The sequence below is a fragment of the Phacochoerus africanus genome, chromosome 6 (assembly GCF_016906955.1).
Source record: "Phacochoerus africanus isolate WHEZ1 chromosome 6, ROS_Pafr_v1, whole genome shotgun sequence".
In the NCBI taxonomy this organism is placed as follows: domain Eukaryota; kingdom Metazoa; phylum Chordata; class Mammalia; order Artiodactyla; family Suidae; genus Phacochoerus; species Phacochoerus africanus.
The window spans coordinates 96,348,685-96,366,097 of record NC_062549.1 but is presented as its reverse complement, the minus strand read 5'-3'; the positions used below and the strand labels follow the sequence as shown (position 1 = coordinate 96,366,097).

The 17,413-nt window shown below is 51.7% G+C and overlaps 2 protein-coding genes across 8 annotated transcripts; both read right to left on the bottom strand.

Moving 5' to 3' along the window:
* Positions 1-10,733: 10,733 nt before the first annotated feature.
* Positions 10,734-12,365, bottom strand: S100A6 (S100 calcium binding protein A6). Of its 3 annotated transcripts, none has more exons than XM_047784577.1 (3): positions 12,346-12,365; positions 11,316-11,474; positions 10,734-10,960 (listed from the first exon to the last, which is right to left on the bottom strand). In XM_047784577.1, the coding sequence occupies exons 2-3, from the start codon at positions 11,451-11,453 to the stop codon at positions 10,826-10,828; spliced, it is 273 nt and encodes a 90-aa protein (XP_047640533.1). In that variant the 5' UTR covers positions 11,454-11,474; positions 12,346-12,365; the 3' UTR covers positions 10,734-10,825. The 3 variants fall into 3 exon arrangements, with proteins under 3 accessions (XP_047640533.1, XP_047640531.1, XP_047640532.1); XM_047784575.1 differs by lacking the exon at positions 12,346-12,365 and adding an exon at positions 12,104-12,231; XM_047784576.1 differs by lacking the exon at positions 12,346-12,365 and adding an exon at positions 11,641-11,908.
* A 954-nt stretch (positions 12,366-13,319) lies between these two features.
* Positions 13,320-17,226, bottom strand: S100A5 (S100 calcium binding protein A5). Of its 5 annotated transcripts, none has more exons than XM_047783033.1 (3): positions 15,957-16,183; positions 15,670-15,821; positions 13,320-13,788 (listed from the first exon to the last, which is right to left on the bottom strand). In XM_047783033.1, exons 1-3 carry the CDS (start codon positions 16,075-16,077, stop codon positions 13,648-13,650), a joined length of 414 nt encoding a protein of 137 aa, XP_047638989.1. In that variant the 5' UTR covers positions 16,078-16,183; the 3' UTR covers positions 13,320-13,647. The 5 variants fall into 5 exon arrangements, with proteins under 5 accessions (XP_047638989.1, XP_047638993.1, XP_047638992.1 ...); XM_047783036.1 differs by lacking the exon at positions 15,957-16,183 and adding an exon at positions 16,190-16,448 and having other exon boundaries at positions 13,332-13,791; XM_047783032.1 differs by having other exon boundaries at positions 13,333-13,791.
* Between the last annotated feature and the right edge of the window lie 187 nt (positions 17,227-17,413).

The window sequence follows — 17,413 nt, the reverse complement described above, 5'->3', positions numbered from 1 at the left end:
TTTTGCTGTGGCCCCAAAGCAGAGGACAAGAGCTTAAGTCTCTACACCTACTGAAGAGAGGCTCTTGACCAGCTATGAACTTTTTGGGAAGGAGGTGGACCAAAAACACGGTGTCCCTACCTATCCCTGGGAGTGAGGCAGGGTGTTGGCAGGGCTGCTGTTTGATCCCCACATCATCCCCGTGGAGGGGAGGGCAAGGCACTTCCCCTTCACCTTAACCCCAGTGAGAACCACGCAGGGCTTGGGCTGCATCCTGTGGACACCCAAACTCTCCTGGCAAGAAGCTGGCTGCCCCAGCAGCAGGAGCAGAGAGACCTGGGCACGTGTCCAGTGTTGTGCACGGTCTCCTTTCTACCAGCAGAGGGCATCCTTATAAGGGCACCAATCCCTTCCTGAGGTTTCCACCCCCATGACCTCGTCCAAACCCAATTACCTCCCAAAGGCCCCAACTTCTAAATACTAGTACACTAGGGATCAACATATGAATTTGGGGGGAACAATGATTCAGTCCATGGCCGAAGTCAATATAGGATTTAAAGCTGCAGAACCAGCTTTGTTTGCCAGAAAGACAAATGTAACAGCAATGTGAAAGACAAACTGGGTTTAACTCATTTTTCCTTATGGCAGGGCTGCCACCAGCAGGGCTGTGTGACTCAGCCCTAAAGAGGAGAAGATGGGGTCTGATGTCTGGTCCAGCCAGCTCTCATCCAAGCCTCTGGTCACGAGGTTCTTCCAGGCAATGCTTCGGCAATCCCACCATCCCAGACCTTATAGGCGTCTCCAGTAGGCAGGGACTCGAGTGGGGACTGAATGGTCAGCAGGGGGCACCAAAGGACCAGTGATTGGACAGTCACAAGGCTGCTCAGCCCCCTCCTGCCACGTGGTGAAAAGGAAAGCCGGCCAGGTTCCAGACCCTGGCACAGCCTGATCCCATGGGCTCCATCCTGGCCTCAGATAAGAGGTCCAAAGAGAAAGGGGGTACGGTTTTTCCTCCAAATTCAGGGAAATATGCACACGTGCGCGCACACATACCACACAACACACACACACACACGTTTTTTTAAAGGCTCTTCCTAGTTGAAAGAGGTTTTTACTTACCAAACTCAGTAATTTTCCTGATCACGTTTTGGATCATAATTTTGTGTGTTCCTAAAGTAACACCGTGGCTCTGAGCTGCGAGCAAGGACACTTCTCAGAACACAAAATATAAAGCCAGAGCTGGATGTGAGGTCCCAGAACTGATTCTGATCTGGTAATAATTTCCACTCTTGAGAGTAACTCACAAGCTAAGACTGCATTTGTGAATATATTTGCCACAGGTAATCTGTAACTGGGAAAAGGAATGGACGGAAACCATCTTTACATCCAAAGTTAAGGGACAATACAAATGCTAAACATCAGCAGGAGGGAACTATACGTCTTCTTAAAATAGAAACTACGCACTTTGGTAGGAAGATTTGGTCAGAAAACAGAAAGGTTTGGGGGTTTTTTGTGAGGGAGGGGGACGCATTAAAAAGAGCTTTGACTGGGAACTCCCGTCGAGGTGCAGTGGAAACGAATCCAACTAGGAACCATGAGGTTGTGGGTTCAATCCCTGGCATCACTCAGTGGGTTAAGGATCCAGCATTGCCTTGAGCTGTGATATAGTTCACAGACAAGGCTCAGATCCCCCGTTGCTCTGTCTGTGGCTTAGGCTGGCAGCAATAGTTCCGATTCAACCCTAGCCTGGGAACCTCCATATGCCACAGGTGCAGTCCTTAAAAAAAAAAAAAAAAAAAAAAAAGAGTTTTGACTCATTCCTTGAAGCGAAGCTTGTCTTCCCTCCCCTGAGAGAGTAAGATCTGGCACAGGACCTTCCTGCTTGGTTGAGAATTTGATTGTTTGCTCTCTGGTTTAAAGAATAAGTGATTACAGGAGTTCCCTCATGGCTCAGTGGTTAACGAATCCAACTAGGAACCATGAGTTTGCAGGTTGGATCCCTGGCCTTGCTCAGTGGGTTAAGGATCCAGCATTGCCATGAGCTGTGGTGTGGGTCACAGACGCAGCTCGGATCCCATGTGTTGCTGTGGCTGTGGTGTAGGCTGGCAGCTATAGCTCCGATTAGACCCCTAGCCTGGGAACCTCCATATGCCGCAGGTGCAGCCCTAGAAAAAAGAGAAAAAGACAAAAAAAAAAAGAAGGGATTACAATGCCTGTATTTCAGTATTTTGGTATATTGCCTAATTTTTAGGTACCAAAATATTAATATTATTTTTGTCCTTTTTAGGGCTGCACCCGAGGCATATGGAGGTTCCCAGGCTAGGGGTCAAATCAGAGCTACAGCCACCGGCCTACACCACAGGCACAGCCACACAGGATCAGAGCTGAGTCTGAGTCCTATGCCACAGCTCACAGCAACGCTGGATCCTTAACCCACTGAGAAAGACCAGGGATTGAACCCACAACCTCATGGTTCCTAGTTGGATTTGATTCCACTGTGCCACAACGGGAACTCCCAGTATTTTTTTTTTTAATCTAAAATCTTAACCACTTATATGTTGAGATGTACTTAAGAATTTTAGGTTATATTAAAATTTCAAATCAAAGGTTAACTGTGTTAGGTAGCATTCTTCTATACCTCCATAATCTGCAAAAAGTGACAGAAAATGGCAATCAACAAAGTAAAGAGGAGTTCCCGTTGTGGCTCAGCAAGTTAAGAGCCTAACATGGTGTCCATGAGGATGCAGGTTTGATCCCTGGCCTCGCTCGGTGGGTTAAGGATCCAGCATTGCTGTGGCTGTGGCACAACTCTCAGCTGCAGCTCCAATGTGACCCCAGTCCAGGAACTTCCATATGCCACAGGATGAAAAAAAAAAAAAAAAAACTGAAGAATAATTCCTATTACCCCTAAGCAAGGGATGTATGGCACTGAAATTGATGCTGTTATAGGCTTCAGGTCCCCTTCAAGGAAATTAAACTCCAAGACCTCTGGCCAAGGCTCATTGTAATGCCCCTTCCCCCACCTTGACCAGCCTGAGCTGCTCACACTCTGCCAGAGAAGGAATATCGGCCATTCTGCACCCCGATGCTATATAACCTGTTCCCCATGCAAATGAGGTATCCTGCCTAAGACCAATCAGAAGATCAAATTGGGTCTCCACTCAGCTCCGCCTTGTGGGGTATAAAGACTATTGCAGAATGAGTCAGGCCCTCTTTTTAGCCTGCGCCCACTTGAGTCCTCGCTCCCCTCTAGTCCCACCTTTGAAACCTCTCTCTCTCTCTCTCTCCTTTTTTTTTTTTTTTTTTGGTCTTTTTAGGGCCAAACCTGCAGTATATGCAAGTTCCCAGGTTAGGGGTCAAATCAAAGCTGCAGCTAAGCCACGACGGGAAATCCTGAAACTTCTTTTAAGAAATTTCAGAGCACTCCCACTGTGGTGCAATGGGTTAAGAACCTGACTGCAGTGGCTCAGTTCGCTGCAGAGTTGCAGGTTTGATCCAGGCCCTGTGTAGTGGTTTGAAGGCTCTAGCATTGCCGTGGTTGTGGCTCAGAGGGTAGAGCCATAAAAGAAGGAGGAGGAGGAGAAGAACTAGTTTCATAGACCAGAAGCCAAGTTGCTAGGTTGCTTTACATCTTACTGAACCAGTCTCTTAGTCCTGACACTAGGTCAGTTCAGTTACTCGTTTCAAGAGGCAGTGATGCAGGTGGACTCTTGAGGTTAGGGCTTTGGAGTACAAGCAATCAGTTATTTGATAAGAGGCATTTCTAGGGAGACAGAAGGAAACTAAAGGTTAATGATTAGAGCAAATTAACTGAGTCTTGAGAGCTGCCGGTCCAAATTTCTAGATGTCAGTGTAGAAACATCTTTTACAGTTTGAAATGTCTCTGGTGATGTCATCAGGTATTCAGATAAACTTTCTGAGTGGCTTATGAAGCCGCAGGCACTAAGATTGTCTAATAGGCTGTTGCAGTGCCCTCTCTTAAGCTTGTATCAAGTGGTTCAGTTTCAGTTTGCCAGGCTTCAGGAAAAGGGCAGCTTTGTTCTCAATGATTCCAAGTCAAAAGTGGGAGAAAAAGTGGAAACATTCCTTTGGAGCGCTGTAGCCAAATATGTGAGGAAGCTAGAAGAATTCGGAATTCAGTCAATTTACGGAAAAACAAATCCTTAGACAATTAAGAGAACTAGAATCCAAACTGCACACGTGTGTATTATAGTTTCTACAGAAACACAATTTTTTTCTAAAATTATTCTCATTTTTAACCAAGATAACCAAATTAAGACTAAAGTATTTGCAAAATAAGTTTGGTTTCATTAAACATGGGCTGATTATTTACATAAATCCAGCAAGAGTAGCAATTGACCATATAGGCTCTTTTTTTTTTTTTTCTGTCTTTTTGCTATTTCTTGGGCTGCTCCCGCAGCATATGGAGGTTCCCAGGCTAGGGGTCGAATTGGAGCTGTAGCCACCGGCCTACACCAGAGCCACAGCAACACGGGATCCGAGCCACATCTGCAACCTACACCACAGCTCATGGCAACACCGGATCGTTAACCCATTGAGCAAGGGCAGGGACCGAACCCGCAACGTTATGGTTCCTAGTTGGATTCGTTAACCACTGCACCACGACAGGAACTCCATATAGGCTCTTTTAAGTTGGCTTTGCGGGAACTTTTCATAAGGAATCTCCAGGACGAATTTTTTTTTTTTAAATGAGAGTTGCAACGTTTATTTCAGGTTCTCTCTTGGGTTGGGTTTTTTTGTGTGTGTATTTTTTTTTTTTCTTTTTTGCCACACAGGCAGTATGTGGGAATTCCTGCACCAGGGATTGAACCTACGCACAGCAGCAACCAGAGCCACAGCGGTGAGAATGAAGGAGCCTCAACCCGCTAGGCCATCAGAGAACTCCCAAGGATGAACTTTTTTTATTTTTTTATTTTAATGATCTCTATTTTTTTTTCCGTTATAGCTGGTTTACAGTGTTCTGTCAATTTTCTACTGCACAGCGAAGCGACCCAGTCACACACATATTTATAAATTCTTTTTCTCACACTATCCTCCATCATGTTCCACCACAAGTGACTAGAGAGAGTTCCCTGGGCTATACAGCAGGAGCTCATTGCTTATCCACTCCAGATGCAATCGCTTGTGTCTTTGGACCCCAAGCTCCCAGTCCATCCCACTCCCTCCCCCTCTCCCTTGGCAACCCCAAGTCTCTTCTCCAAGTCCTTGCCCTTCTTTTCTGTGGAAAGGTTCGTTTGTGCCGTATCAGAATGAACTTTCCTTAAGACCAGGAAACCATGCCAATAACTTGCCATCAGACTTGCCTATAGTAACTATAGATCTGGATGAATTTCTCTCTTCCTGAGGTCCCCAAAATATCCTGAGTTTCTTGCGCCTGCCAGGAACTGACCTTCCTTATTCATCCAGTAAGGCTGCTGGGAATCCTGTAAGGGAGATACCAGACTATTTCCCCAAGGGGCTTTATGGCTCCATAAAGTCAATCTTAGTTGCTTAAAGCTGTCTGGTCACATCTGATTCTAGGTAGGTCTCTCGCAAATATGATATCCCAGCCAATGCCTTCGTAATAGAACCAATGTTTCCCAATTCTTACTAATATCTTTGAGGATGCAGGTTCAATCCCTGGCCTGGCTCAATGGGTTAAGGATCTGGCGTTGCCGTGAGCTGTGGTGTAGGTCACAGACATGGCTCAGATCTGGCATTGCTGTGGCTGTGGTGTAGGCCAGCTAACTGCAGCTCCGATTCAACCCCTAGCCTGGGAACTTCCATGTGCTGCAGATGTGGCCCTAAAAAATATAAAAATAAAAAATAAAATAAAAGCACAAAATCTGAAACTAATACAACATTGTAAATCAATTAAATTTCAATTTTTTTAATTTTTAATAGGAGTTCCCTGGTGGCCTAGCAGTTAAGGATCCAGTGTTGTCACAGCTATGGCTCATTGTTACTACTGCAGCTTGAGTTCCATCCCAGGCCCAGGAACTTCCACATGCTATGGGCCTGGCCAAAAAAAAAAAATTTTAGTTGGAGTCTAAAAAACAAATAAAGGAGTTCCCACTGTGGCACAGTGGGTTAAGACAGACTGCAGCAGCTTGTGTGGCTGCAGCAGTGTGGGTTCAATCCCTGGCCCAACAGGATGGGTTAAAAGGATCCAGCATTGCCACAGCTTTGGCATGGGTTGCAATTGCGCCTCAGATTCAGTCCTTGGCCTGGGAATTTCCATATGCTTTGGGTGTGGCCATAAAATTTAAAAAAATTAAAATTAAAAAAAAAGATTTAGATCTCTACAAGTTGACTTGAAGGGATTTTCACATTATTATATTGTCAAATAGAGAAAACATAAACTGAAAGAAATATATATTGTTATATGCATTATATATTATATTATATATCTGATAATATAATATAGTAATATGTTAATATTGATATATAATGTAAATATACATTAATATAAATGTTATCACAATCTCATTTTTATAATGCAATTACAGTGTACAAAACATCTCATATGTGGAACTATATTTCTATGTAGTAACATGATCATAAGGAAAGCTGGGAAAAAGCATTCTAGTTTATTGACATTGACTATTCGAGTGTGGGGAAAATAAAACTTCAGTGAATTTCTCAGTGCTGCAGCACTGGCCTAGCCTCCTGGGACCCTTCACATACCATGAGAATTGGACTTTTAGCCATTTGTATAGTTAATTGCTCTGATCCAAAAGGACAATAAAACTTCTCTTGCCTCCCAGAGAGAGAGAGAGTCAAATGCTTACCACCTGTAGTAGGTCCCAAGGTTAAGCCCCAAGGAGCCCAGGAGACCGCAAAGCTATCTCTCTAGCTGGATAGACTTCAAAACGGAAGAAGACTCAGAATTTAGAGCTCTCTAGGACCTAAAAACTGGAGCTTCCTGGAGTCATCTGGTTCCTGGAGAAATTTTATTCACCTTCCAAAGGGTAGTGTTAGGAGTTAGGCCCATGGCTTTCCCAAGGCCACCCTTTCAGAAGGTGAGGAGAACAGGTGCCCTCGTTCCCCTTTATAAGTAGAGAGAAATCTTTCTTTGCCTTTTGTTGCCGAAATATCAGCTGCCTCTGTACACCAATGCCAAACAGAAACACAGAGACAAGAGTTGAAGGAAAGAGGAAAAGAAGTTTCATTGCCAGGCAAGGAGAGAACACAGCAGGCTAGTGCCTCGAGGGCTGTGCCCCACCTGGAGGAGTAGTGAGGAGTCTGAAAGTGGTCAAGGAGCAGGGCGTGATGGCTCGTGGACATTTTCCTGATTGGATGGTGGTGAGGTAATTGGGAGTCAGCATCATCAACCTTCCGGTTCCAGCCAAGCTGGGGTCTACAGGCTTGTGGGCTGCATACAGTTGATTCTTCCTCCTGGTGGGGGATTTAGCACCTGCTACAGCTCCGATTCGACCCCTAGCCTGGGAACCTCCATATGCCAGGGGAGCAGCCCTAGAAAAGGCAAAAATACCAAAAAAAAAAATTTTTAATAAAAATAAAAAAATAAATTATTACTATTATGTCTCGCTTGACTGTTGTCTGTTTTCTCTGTATTTTCTCACTTCTCTGACTAAATTGATTCTTTGACTAAAGTTTTTCTATAGACAAAAAAGGCAGGTAGAGGACCTGACTGAGGGTCCTCTGGGAAGCCCTCGCAGAGTCCAGCTCGGTTACACGTTGAACATCTGGTCCTCAAATGGGACCCAGCCCAGGGTGAGGCCAGGGTCAAGGCAGCCCTGACTCACTGATTATTTCTTTATTATTTATTCATCTACTCACTCATTCATTTGTTTTGAAGGGTGGCACCCACAGCACATGGAGGTTCCCAAGCTAGGGGTCCAATCGGAGCTGTAGCCACCAGCCTACACCGGAGCCACAGCAACGCCAGATCTGAGCCGCTTCTGCGATCCACACCACAGCTCACAGGAATGCTGGATCCTTCACCCACTGAGTGAAGCCAGGGATCAAACCCAAGTCCTCATGGATACTCGTCTGGTTCTTAACCCACTGAACCACAATGGGAACTCCCTCACTGATTATTTCTATAAATCATTTTGTATACCTTCCATATGTGATTAAAACACTTAAGAGAAAAACATGAAGAAGAAATGGCCAAAATATGTCCTGATGAGCTAAGCATTAGTGAACGGGTGACGGGATGGCAAGGGCCCAGTTCTTCACTGGGATTTGCCCAGGGGTAGAGGCACTTACTTCACTGTAACCTGGTCTTTTCACTTGTTAAATGGGGTTAATAATACACACTACACATAAAACTTCCAAGCATCACAAAAGACAATGGATAGGAAAGTGCCTTGTAAAAATACAAGTGCCATGCCGTGTACAGTGGCACTATTCTTGACAACATCAGATATGCTTGGCAGAGAACAAAGAGCTACATGCTCTGACTCAGTCCTAAAACCCTCCAACTGGGGCCCAACCCAGCTTACAGAGATGGGCAACGGTGCTGCTGTTTCAGCTTCCTGGGAGTCAGGGTGACTAGGTTACAGGATTAAAGCCTATTTATGCTCAGCGAGGGAAGAGGAGAAAGCGGAGCCAGTTCCACAAGCGAGTGAATCAGTGCTCCTGGATCAGCATCGGCAAAGGCACTGGGTGTAAAGCCCCCTGACCGGCTCCCTCCCCTCTAAGCCCAGACCCCTGTTCCACAGACAGAGCTAAAGGCTTCATCTCCAAAGTTATATCAGTTGGAGGCAAACACAATTAAAAAATGACCAGTCTGCACCCCTCACCACACCCAGTCCCACCCTGTGAGGCCAGCAACCCACCAGATGCCATTGTAAATGCTGCTTCCTCCCACTGCCACCCCCCCACCAAACATACCCTCAAAGCAAACAAAAGATTAACTATACATTTCAGTGTTTATTTAATTTTTTAAATCCGTGTTCCTGTTGCCCTCCACTACCGTGGAAAGTCAGACACTTTATAATAAAGGACACGCCTGTTTGCTCAGCAGGTGGACTGTGCCCTGTGCAGGTTTATTGATTCTCTTCCATCCCTGGGCCAGGCCACCCACCCGAGCTCCCAGCAAATGTAGGAGCAGCCCCCGCCCCAGGAGTGGGTCTTCACCCCTTGAAAGGAGCCCTCCTTCCTCTGCAGGAGTGTCCTCTCTGCCAAAAGCAAGTGGGGCAGGGGAGCAGCACGATTCAGATTCTGTTTGTCTGTGCAAACTGCCTTCCTCTTACTGACTTGTTCCTGGTAGGTGTGTCTTAGGTGAAATTGAGTTGCTTTATTTGGGGGTTAGTTGCTGGGAGCTGACATACCCTGAGCGTCCAAGCGGCGTTTCCCTCTTGGTTGGAAAATCTCCACCAACCTTGGCCTCTACACTGTTGGGCCATCCCTGGGGGTTGGAGAAAACCAACCCGCTCCCCACCGCGTCCTGCTATCTGCCCACACGAGGGCGCTCGGTCCAAGCCCCAAGATGCTGGCCGCTGAGAAGTTACCTTTCCAGAGGAGACTGCATGGAGCTAAGGCTTGGACATGACTGTGCAGACGGGGAGCTCAGATCCTGGGTCCCTTCCTGGTTCACAACTGTGCCAGTCCCTACTCCCTGCGGGGAAGGAGTGGCCACTAGAGAAGGAGGGACACCAAAGGTGAGGTTTCCAGCCCTCTGGGGACTGTTTGCTCATCCCCACCCCATGGAGGAAGAAGATTTAATTCCACAAATCTGGGCTCGCGGGGAAGTGGAGAGGTGAGAAAGAGGGACAGGAAGAAACGGTCTCTGTCTGAGGCCCCCAGAACCTACAGAGGAAATTGCCTGGCACAGACTAGGTCTGCATGGGAGAGCATTGCCACAACTGCCCCATCACCCTGAAACCCTCTTGCCCCGATCCCCCTCCCTCCCCACCATCCCCTCCTCCCCCGCCGCCCCCTCCTTCCCCCGCCACCGCCTGAAAACACTAATGCAAACAATGAACTCAGATAATTTCAATTCATCATCTACCAGTGGCTCCATGGAATAACTGGGATGATCCATTCTACTAAGGCGCTAGGAATGGGCTGGCTCAATATTGACAGAAAGGCTGGGCTGTGGCTACCCAGTCCCGGGGGCCCCCACTCCACCCCTTTCACGAGCACCTCATGATTCATGTATCTACACAGCTGCCAGCTTCTCAGACCACAACCCTGAGAACGAAGGGCCCTAAGGTGAGCCTCCCACCTTCAACCGGGGCAGGGGCAGCAGAATTGACCTTGACCGTACAGCATCCACAGCAGTCCCCAGCCAGGCTGTGGGCATGCCAGATGTGCCTTCTCTGCCCCCACTTCCCTGTACTGAGAGAGTGGACCAGCCCCGCCCCACAGCCCTGCTGGACCTTACCCTTTGACCACACCCAGAGCAAAAACTTGTCTTTGTCGTCTGCAAGGACCCAGCTAGGACTATCTCTGTTCCACTCTGGACTCATCACAGCCTGGCTTAAGCACCATTTCCTTCTCCAAGCCCACCCCAGAAGGCCCTGTGCTGGGGACCGCTTGAGTCTTTCCTTAAGATGGCTTTGCCCAGAGCTTACATCTTTTCTGATTCACATAAAAGCAGCTTAGGAGCTGTAACTGCCTTGTTAGGGTGCATCCATCGTCTTGTGGACCCTCCCACCAGCTCCCCTGACCTGGTGAGTCACTGAGTCACTCCCAGAGGGGACTGCGAGAAAACCCTCTGATGGCTGATGCAGCGGCAAGCAGAGGAGGAAACAAATCACAGGGAAGCCAGGACACGGGGGTAGATTTAACAACAAAAAAAATTTATTGTACAGTTACCCACCACTAGATCAACAGGCCAGCTAAAGAGTGTCTCCACCGTCTCAATTTATGTTCAGCCCCGGAGGACGTCGTTGTAGATCATAGCCAAGGCCCCCAGGAAGGTGACATATTCTTGGAAGTTCACCACCTGGTCCTTGTTCCGGTCCAGGTCATCCATCAGCTTTGCAATTTCAGCATCCTGCAGCTTCTACCGGGTCAAAATGGGAAATCCAGGACTCAGGGGTGATGAGACCTTGGGTTCTCTGCCTTTCCCCCTCCCAGGCAGCCCTCTCTCAGACAAGTGGCTCTGTGCTCACTTGTCACCAAAATTCTGAGCCCACCTTGAATTCACTTGGCTTGACTTCTCTGCTGCTGACTCAGGAGAAGTGAATACCAGGCTGGGAATATCCCCAGCCCCTCAGGGCCCAGGGGTGTGGACCAATGGTCCGGTAAGGTCTAGGTCCCCGGAATGTGAGTAAGTGTGAGTCACAGGCACCTGGCGCCTGGCCTTCTCCCAATCCTGCTTCTAAGGGGGGGGGGGAGGGCAGGGGAGACTCACTCACCGCCCCAATGGTGAGTTCCTTCTGGATCAGCTCCTTCAGCTCACTCTTGCTCAGGGTGTTTTTGTCGCCCTCCCGGCCGGAGTACTTGTGGAAGATGGCCACCAGGAGGCCAATAGCCTGATCCAGGGGGCATGCCATGGCTGAAGGCTGAGCTCAAGGCTGGGGGCAGAGGGGCTGGTCAGTGTCCTGGGCTGCACGGCCGTCTCACTCACCCGTAAGCCCCAAGACCTCTGCCCCCCACCCACCCACCCCCATCCCCACCCCCACCTCCGACCCAACTCCCTTTGACGACCCTGCCCGGACCACCAAGTAAGTGTCAGGTGACCTCAGGAGACAGCTCGAGGCTTGAAGGGGAGGAAGAGGGCAGACTCTAGAGCCTAGAGATCTGTGGCCTCCAGGGAACCAGAGACGAGGTGGCTCAAGGATTCTAAGCAGCAGACAGGAACACAGCTGAGAACGCTCCTCCAGGGGTTGCGGGAAAGTTGGGGCGTATGTTGGGGGGCGGGGGTGGAGACGGCGCACCCAGCCCTACACACAGCCTTCCAGGGCCACACACCGCGGCGCTGACACGCCCGCCCGGGACACACCCTCCCGCACCCCAGATGGGCCACTACCCGGAGCCGCCCAACGGACGCCTTAGCCCTGGGCCAGCCTGGCTTCTCCTGCCTCTCCCCGCCCGCCCGGCAGCCCTGCAGCCCCAGGCTGGATGCCGAGCCATCCACCGCCCGCGGACCAAGCCCGGGGCGGGCTGGCTCAGAAGGACCGGGGCTGCCCTGGCCAGGACTCACCGCGGCGGCAGCGACGGGAGCAGGGAGCGGCCGAGGGGATGCTGGCCTCTGGGGCCGGCCCGCCCGCCTTATAGAGGCGCGTCCGGGAGGCCGGCTCCCCACCGCCCACGGCCCGCCCCGCGCCCCACCCTGTGCTCGCCGTTTACACAACACCAGGGCCCCAAAACTTTCCACGCCTCCTGCCCCGGGGCTGTTCAGGGCTCCGCGGGGTGGGGGGGACCTCGAGGGGGAGGGGGTCCCACCTGCAGCCAGCCGAGTGACCTCGAGCTCCTTCCTAATCCCTGAAACCCAGTTTGCACCCACCCACCCCCCAGCATCGTGATGTGACAGGGCAGGGGAGGACGCTGTCACGGACGCTGGGGGGGGCTGCCGGAAGTGGGTGGAGAAGGGAGAGAAGGGTGCCTCCTTCCCAGGGCGAAACCTAGATGAAGGGTGGGGAGCGGCCGGTGGTCTACAGAATGCAGTTTCAAGGACTTCTCCAACACCCATCCGCCAGCGAAAACGAATTCCTACCACCATCCTGCTCCCTTCCCCAACCCCCTCCCCCACCCCGAATTCCAGAATTGCACACCGGAGCCTCCTGCAGCTTCAGGGGCACACACGCCAGAGCCAAGACCTGTGTCCCTAGTTATTTACCCTGCAATGCAAAGTTTCTCAGATTCTCAGGGTTTTTTGGTTTGGGGTTTTGTTTTGTTTTGTTTGCTTTTTAGGGCCTCGGGTAGCTGCTGGCCTCTGCCACAGGCACAGCAACGCCAGATCCGAGCAGGGTCTCGACCCACACTACAGCTCATGGCAACACCAGATCCTTAACCCACTGGGGTGAGGCCAGGGAATCGAACCTGCAACCTCATGGTTCCTAGTTAGATTCAATTCCGCTGCAGCACAAGGGGGAACTCCTCTCAGATCCTCTCTGGAGAAAGGCTTTTGATATGGGGAGGTGGGAAAGGCAGAAAGCCTAGAGGTGATTGAGGTGGCATGTGGGGTAGCAGGGCTTGTTGCAGAGAGGGAAACGGAGGAGAGGGAAAGGGGACTGGCCTGGAGGTCAAGGCCACACTCCCCTTTCTTACCAGTGTCCTCAGGGTGGCCTCCTGTGAGCTGGTGACAAGTCAGACTGGCCTGTCCACCACTGCCCCCAGGAACCACATCCCGGCTGCCCCCAGTGTCCTCACCCTCTAAGCACTTTCTCCTTAGCTTTCTCTGCATAGCCGAAGCACGCCTCGGAGGCCATCAAAAGCCTGGCCCAACTTCCCCATTTTCCAGGAGGGCCACGCTAAGCCCAGACACACTTAGTCACATCCACACCAAAGGACAGGAAGTGGAGTGGGAGCCCAGAACCCTAACCCCCAGAAGCTCTCCGCTCACTGAAGGGGAATCGCTGCCCTGCCCACCGGACCCCCAGCCAAGATGGACAAGACATCTTCCAAACCAGCCACGGACCCTTGGAAAGGAAAATCTTTATTTCCTCTGCGGGAAGAGAAGGCTAAAGCAGCATCCTTCTGGAAGGGTGTGCGAGAGGAGCTGCAGAGGCCAGGGCCTGGGCCCCGTCACTGGTTGTCCTCCAGGAAGAAGTCGTTGTAGGCCATGCAGAGCGTGGTCAGGAACACCGAGTACTCCTTGAAGTCGATCTCCTGGTCGCTGTTCTTATCCAAACTCTTCATCAGGTCGTCCACACTGCTCTCCTTCATCTTCTTCCAGGGCCCAGGTAGAGACACAGGTCAGCCCTGCCCCCTCCCAGCCTCAGGCTGAGCCCCAGCGGAGTCAGCATCTGGGCCCTCAGAATGCCCCCCGCCCCCAGGCCACACCCAGCCCAGGACCCAGCACCACGCAGGCGCTCAGTGAGCTGACCCCTGAGCCTGGAAAAATTACAAGAGGGAGTCTTGGGCAGCCCCGCTTCCCCTCCACACTTTCTACCGCCCAAAGAAATAATAAGCTAGATTTCATGCAACACCTCATAGAAGCGGCTTGGTGACTATGCGGCGCTGAGCAAGATCCAGGTCTTAGTCTGTCCCTCTTGGGGATCTTGAGCATCGACCCAGACAGCACACGCCGCCAGGAGCGGTGCGTTCGTGCCGAGAAGCCAGCGCATCCGTTCCCTGCTAGGAGAGCCTGCAGGACAGCCGTAGGGAACCAGTGCCTGGCACCCAGTCTTACTCTCTGGTCCCTGCCCTCCTCGCCCAGCTCCACCAAGAGCACGGTGACAGCCCCCCCACCCCAGGGGGCGGCAGGTGGGAGGCAGGAAGAAAATACAGAACATCCTGCCCTCTCCTCTTCTCTACCCCCAGCTCCAGCTTTGCCACAGGAGACAGGACGTGGGGACTTACAGAGATGGAAACAACCTCTCTGTGACGCCATTCTTGTCCCCAGTCTGGGTTCCTGTTCTAGCCATAACCTCCCCAGGGCCTCTGTCCCCCTGTAATTAACCCTGCTGGACCCACGGCCCCTCCCTCAGCCCTCATTCACTCCAGGATGCAGAGAGCTTGGCAGGAAGGCAAGAGGGGCAGCCGGTGACACCCACACCTACTTCGGTCCCCCGTCCACAGGGACAAAACCTGGTGGAGCTTCTCTCCGAGGAGACCCACTAGGGTTCAGAATGTGACAGCAGAGGCTTCCCAGGCTGTTTTTTTTTTGTTTGTTTGTTTTTAAAGATAAAAGGGGGTGATACACGGGCCTGGCCTGGAATTGCAGCCTCTCGCCAACTGGGTATCCTCAGACAAGTTATATAATGTCTCTGAGCTTGGATTTTTTTTTTAACTGAAATAATAATACGATGACTATCTCATAGACCTTCCCCTCCATCAGTTGCCTCCCTCCCACCATCTCCATCTGGTCAGAATCAGTTCTGTCTTCCTCCAGCCTGTGTTGGAACTAGCCGAATGATCCTTTTGGTTCCTGCGTCAGCACCATCAAAGCCCTGGGGGGGGGGGGGGGGTCGGGTGGGAGCCCTGCCCTTGAGCTGTGCACAGCTAATCTGGACCCCTGAACCCCCTCGTCCCCCCACCCCATCCCTCACACAGGCTCCACTCGCATCTCTGAGAGCCCAGCCTCAGCAAGGAACTTTCCTTCATCTTTGTCGGTTTTATAGGGGAGGCTGGCCATGCCCAAGGCATGTGGCAGTTCCTGGGCCAGGGATCGAACCTGTACCACATCAGTGACCCAAGCCACTGCAGTGACAACACCAGATCCTTAACCCGCTGAGTCACTAGGGAACTTCAAAGGTCTTGAGCTTCTCTAAAGCCTCACGCAGGCTGAGGTCCACCATCCAGATGCTGCCCTTCTCCCCAGTGGAACATGACTCATCCCAGCACAGAGGTCTAGAGCTGTGTTGGCCCAAGAAGTCCACGCTCTCCATTGGGTCTCTGTCCGTACCCATTAGCCATCCTATCCTTCCCAAGGCTGGCATACCCTGCGGGCAGATGCATGTCCTCTCTTGCCACCCCACCCACTTCATGCCCGGAAGGCCCTGGTGTTGGTGCTTCCTGTTTTCTCCCTCCCCTCCCCTCCCCCACGGTGTCCACCAGGAGCACTTGGACTCAGGGATACAGGGGAGGGGACTGTCACCCACCTACCTCACCAAGACACAGCTCCTTCTTGATCAGCTCTTTCAGCTCCTTCCTACTCAGAGTCAGCTTGCTGCCCTCTCTCCCCGAGTATTTATGGAAAGTGGTGACCATGGTGGTCAGAGCCTTCTCCAGCGGGGTCTCCATCGCCGAGTGCAGTTCTGGAGGCCGAAGGGAGAGGAGAAGATCACCCCACCCAGGAAGCCAGACCTCCTGCTTCCCTCCGCCGCTAGCCCACCTCCAAGCCTCTCCCTCGAGGACCAGCAGCTAGAACCCGTGATGAGACTGAAATCTACCCAGCAGACCCTGGTGTATGCGGACAGGTGGTAACAAGACCCAAGGCAAACTTGGAACAGCCAGAGCAGGGAGAGCGGCAGCACCCAAGGGAGACGGCTCACTCTCCTGCGTAGGAGACATGGGAAAGGGGATCTCGGGGCAGAGGGGTGACAAAATGGCCCAGCCAAAGGAAGATACGGGGGCAGATGGCGGAGCAAATGAGGGGTCGGGATTTTCTCCCTGCCCCCTCCACCTCAGGCCCTCATTTTCCAGGCAGTTGTCACCCTGGTCACCCTTCTTGGCCCAGGTGCCTGAATCAGCTGGTCTCAGGGAGTGTGCCACTATGAAGGAGGGAATCAGGGCAAAGAGCCCAGGGGTTGGAGGAGGCTGGGGCTGCAACTGGAAGATAAGATCTCAACAGGAAACTGGGGAGAGGTGACAGGACTTGTCCAGCTGGTCCCATTCCGTAGCCCAGAGAACTGTACATACAGACTGGCCATGAGGCAGTGAGGCGGGGGCGGGGGGGGGGGATGGGGGCTGATATCTCCAGGGTCATCTGAGAGCTGGACCCAGAAGTTGGCTTGGCCTGGGCCTCTAGTCCATGAGCACAGCCACACCCACCAAGGGAAAAGGCAGTTGGAGCTCCTCTGACTCAGACTTGAAAACCACTTCCCCCTTAGGGAGGAAGGAGCCAACACCCCAGGAACTCGGAGGCTGCAGGTAAATCTGTGTAGAGTCTTGAGCAAGGAAAGGAGAAAGAAGCCGCTACCTCTTACCTTTGACCCCACACCCATCTCTCACTTCTTGAATTGGACCCATCATTCATCTCCCACCACCCAAAACCCTCAGCCTCGCCCCACCCTCCAGGAGACTCAGGCCAGGACCACAGTGGAAGGCACGGGTCTGTGGGCATCTGCAGCAGCATCCTGGCTGGTTCTGATCCCCACCTCCACCCCCAGAGCCACTTCTCAGGAAATTCCAACAGCCACAATGACTCCAAATACTCTGCCCTCTCCTTCCTGAGCACCTGCCCCCACTCATCGGTGGGGGTCACCGAGCTTGTCACCCTCCAGCCTCATCGCCCAGCTTGCCATACCGTATAAGTGAGCAGGAAGATCAGAAAGACTCACCAAAGAAGGAGCCAGAGAACTCACCGGAGCAGCAACAGGCTCCCTCCCTCTGGTCTCTGCCTTTATTCCCTGGCCCCAGTCCCCAGGAAACCAGGGGAGACAAAGGGCCAATAAGAAGGGGCCAGGGACCAGGAGGCTCTGGCCTCCTGGGACTAAGGCTGGGAAGAAATCCCCTCTGCCAGTGTCACCTTCCTTATTTCCAAAAGGACAGGATAGGGGCGCACTGAGTGTGGCACACATGTCTTCGGTCCCAGAAGCTTTATTTTCCCAACCAAAAATAAGAGCTCCCGGTCTAATGGGATAACAGCCAGGCTGCCCTGGAGCGAAGACCCAGGAGGAAAAACGCA